Source organism: Pygoscelis adeliae, unplaced genomic scaffold, assembly GCF_000699105.1.
Source record: "Pygoscelis adeliae isolate BGI_AS28 unplaced genomic scaffold, ASM69910v1 Scaffold171, whole genome shotgun sequence".
In the NCBI taxonomy this organism is placed as follows: Eukaryota; Metazoa; Chordata; class Aves; order Sphenisciformes; family Spheniscidae; genus Pygoscelis; species Pygoscelis adeliae.
Window position 1 is genome coordinate 6,043,513 of NW_008824186.1, and position 3,320 is coordinate 6,046,832.

The following is a 3,320-nucleotide window of genomic DNA, read 5'->3' on the forward strand; positions in this document are numbered from 1 at the left end:
GAGCACACACAAAAGGGAGGAAGGTGTAACGCCGGTTAGTACAATACCTTCTGACCGCGATGGCTTGAACTTGGTGAGAATCGCAATGTCATCTTTAAAAGGAAAAAAACACTTCAGTAAGAACCAGAAGTAAAATCCACTTCTAACATGAATTCATTTAATAATTCTCCTCTATCCTTTACAATATGGCCACTATACCCAAACAAAAGAACAAGCCCTGGAAACAAGAGAGACGGGCCTAGACAGAAAGCACGGAGCAGGTTCCTCTTGAAACATCGACATTCACCTTTTTGTCCAGGCACCTTATTCAGCAACACAAACAAGGATACCACTTTCCCGTATCAGCAGCAGGGGGGACAACCATAGTTTCTGCTAGCCAAGAAAACGCCTTTAAAATTCTTCAAGAAATTACAACTTCGTATCTAAAGATGGAGTAAAACAATAATATTCTGATAAAACCATCACATTTAAGGGAACGGCCTTGTTCTTCAACACTACACGTTCTACTGTAGGAAAAGAGATCTAGAAACGCCTGCACACCAAGAAGAACGAATGAGGACACCTACTAAACATAAGTGGCCTTTCAATGCAAAATTCATTTGTACAAATTGCAGTCACTCCTTGCAAATTTTTTTGTTCACAGTTAATCCCAGAACCATACTATGACTGTCAGAACCCATTAAAATTCTTTCAAACCTATATAATTTTAATATTTATTCAAATCATGGGCATGCACATATCCCATCTGAAGGAAACACCTCCTTCCCAATGTAACCACCGTCTCCAACAGCCTTATAGTTCTGCACACAGCTATTTGTAACTCCTTAAACACATGGGAGTTTGCACATTATTGGAAATAAGTGAGCTTCACGTGGCCTATAATTTTGCAGTATTAACATATGCTGTCCCAAACTACACCCTACCGCAGGGCAACCTACTTGTAAACTTTCAGTATGCCACCCCTAAGAATTACAGACCATTTCTCTTTCAATTACAGACCCAGATGATCAGATCAACAGTAATCCAAAACAGCTCACAGAAATCAACATTCAGAACTGAAGACAGAAGAATATAATCAAGACTGATTTCGCCTGTTAAAATACAAGTAGTTTACCCCACCAAAAAAGGTACTTTTATTAGTGCAATCTTATGATTTCTGTAACAAGCATGAAAAATGGCTTCTTGTGTAATTAAATGGTTAGTCACTCTACAATAGTTTAACTTTGTTCACAGTGCCTGAATCACTTTCTACATGGCAAAACTGAGATATAATAATAAAAAGAATTTAATTCCATGTCTGGACCTACTGGTTAAAAGAAGTGGTTTAGTATGATTAGTATTTCAGGAATCAAAAAGCTGTCCTTCAAAACCTTCCTATTCATTCCATGATGAAAGAAAAAACCCTTAGCGGTCTAGACGCCAAAACGCTCACAGTTTTTCAAAGATGCTACTGTAGCTGCAGTTTACGGAATTGGCACGCAAGCTATTCCAAGTACGACTGGCTGTCACATATTTAAAATCAGATAAATGGATGGGAGACCACATGCATGACCTACCTACCCTTTATATGACAGTATGACAGAAAGTAGAAAATTCTCTTTGATGACTACAACGGTAATACAGGCTTTATAAAATTAAAAATTGAAGTCACCTGCAAGAAAACAAGCAGCTCAAAACAAATTCTGTTTATTTTGATAAGTGCTGTTTAATTTCATTTATAAAACCTCATAAAACACAAGTAAGTGTATTCAGTGCTGTTGCAAAAAAGTAAGGATGCTGTTGTAAATCAAGGTCTCCTGTAGCCCCTTATTTTCTGAGAGCTGGGACGAGCTAAGTAGCACGGCTCAATGTCGCCACACGACTAGTGATGTATCCCTCTGCACCAAAAATGACCTGTACATTCTCTAGGAGAAATGCAACCCATCACAGGACACATCCTGGTCACAACAGCTGTGCCTCAACTAGGAAAATAAAAGGTCCAGGACACAGACGCAACCACAGGACTGCTCACTTTACTTCATTATTAGTGCACTTTGTGGAACGGTTTTTGTCTTCTAGCACCCTCCCCGACAGAGCAGAAACACACTCTGGAGGACACCACAGGACGAGTTCTGGTCTTTGGAGAAGTCTGCCCTGCTTGGGAAAGAAGGGAGTTCAGCCGTATGGACATGGCTGGACTGTGCTACTTGTCCTCTAGGCCAATGAAAAATCCTCAGCTTTTTTAATTACTAGCACAGGCACAGCCCGGGATGCTCTAGCATCTTTAACAGTACCTAATCAGCAATTTCCCTGGAAGATGATGATCTATGTCACTTCAGCATCCTTAGGTAAGCTGGGGTCTGCTGGCAGACGGGAAGAAAAAAAAAGCTCGGCCGATGCTGCTGCTCTCAAGGTACAGCTGGGCACAGAGCAGCTGGTGCGCAGATGCTGCAGTCTGGCACAGTTCAGAGCAACTCTGCGTCAGAAAACAGAGCAAGAGAAGGCATTTAAGTTTTCCTTTCTTTCAACTTCTATCGCCCCGATTCATCTGCACCAAGTAGAGCTCTTGGTAGATGTCTTTCTACCAGTAAAAATGTTAACATATTAGGTGCTTCTAAAGCCAAGTGGCAGCTGAATAGACAGTTTTAGGGATCAAAAATTTCATTTTGCTACTAAAACTAGAAAATCATCTGCACTTGCACACCTAAGACTTCTGACAGAGCTATTCCATAGGCAAAGTCAGAGCCAGGATTCTCAGGCAGGTGCTGACAAACGGTTTATTGTTTAGCAGCAGTAAGACAGTGTTACTACTGGTACTGCTATTACTTTCAGCATTGTTTCCAAAATACTGCTTCCATTTATTTCCACGATTTTCTTAGACACAGTAACAGCATCCCTTTCAGTCAACAAAACCAAGCAGGTAAAAACAACTCTCAGACCTGTCACGCTGTCCTGCATATGTCTGATGCCTTCGGCATATCAGTTTACACACATACATATCCCTAGAGCAAATTTTTGATGGTCCAGGTAAAAAGGGGGGAAAAAAAAAACCAACCAAAACCCCAACAACCTAAAAAACCCCAAACTTACGTCGCAGTTGCTATGAGGTAGCTACTTTGCACTACGAAGAAGCTTCCTAATATTCATTCTTACCAAGCAATGAAAGAAAATTTTACTCCTCGGTGTCTTGAAGTTACCATCTTAATAAAGCCCTGCCATTATTCAATAACCTGGCCTGCCTGACAGAAAAAAGAATTCCATTTAAAACATAATTATTTATTACCAAATCAATGCGCTATTTACGGTACTGTGTCCTTTGCTCCCAAAAGATCACCATGGGA

The 3,320-nt window shown here is 40.5% G+C and overlaps 1 protein-coding gene across 1 annotated transcript in view; it reads right to left on the reverse strand.

Moving 5' to 3' along the window:
* The window catches only part of ANO5 (anoctamin 5), a 61,410-nt gene that overhangs the window by 49,959 nt on the left and 8,131 nt on the right, over positions 1 to 3,320 (reverse strand). Inside the window, exon 5 of the mRNA XM_009334585.1 lies at positions 48 to 92. Coding sequence (XP_009332860.1) covers positions 48 to 92 — 45 coding nt within the window. The remainder of the gene's footprint in view (positions 1 to 47; positions 93 to 3,320) is intronic.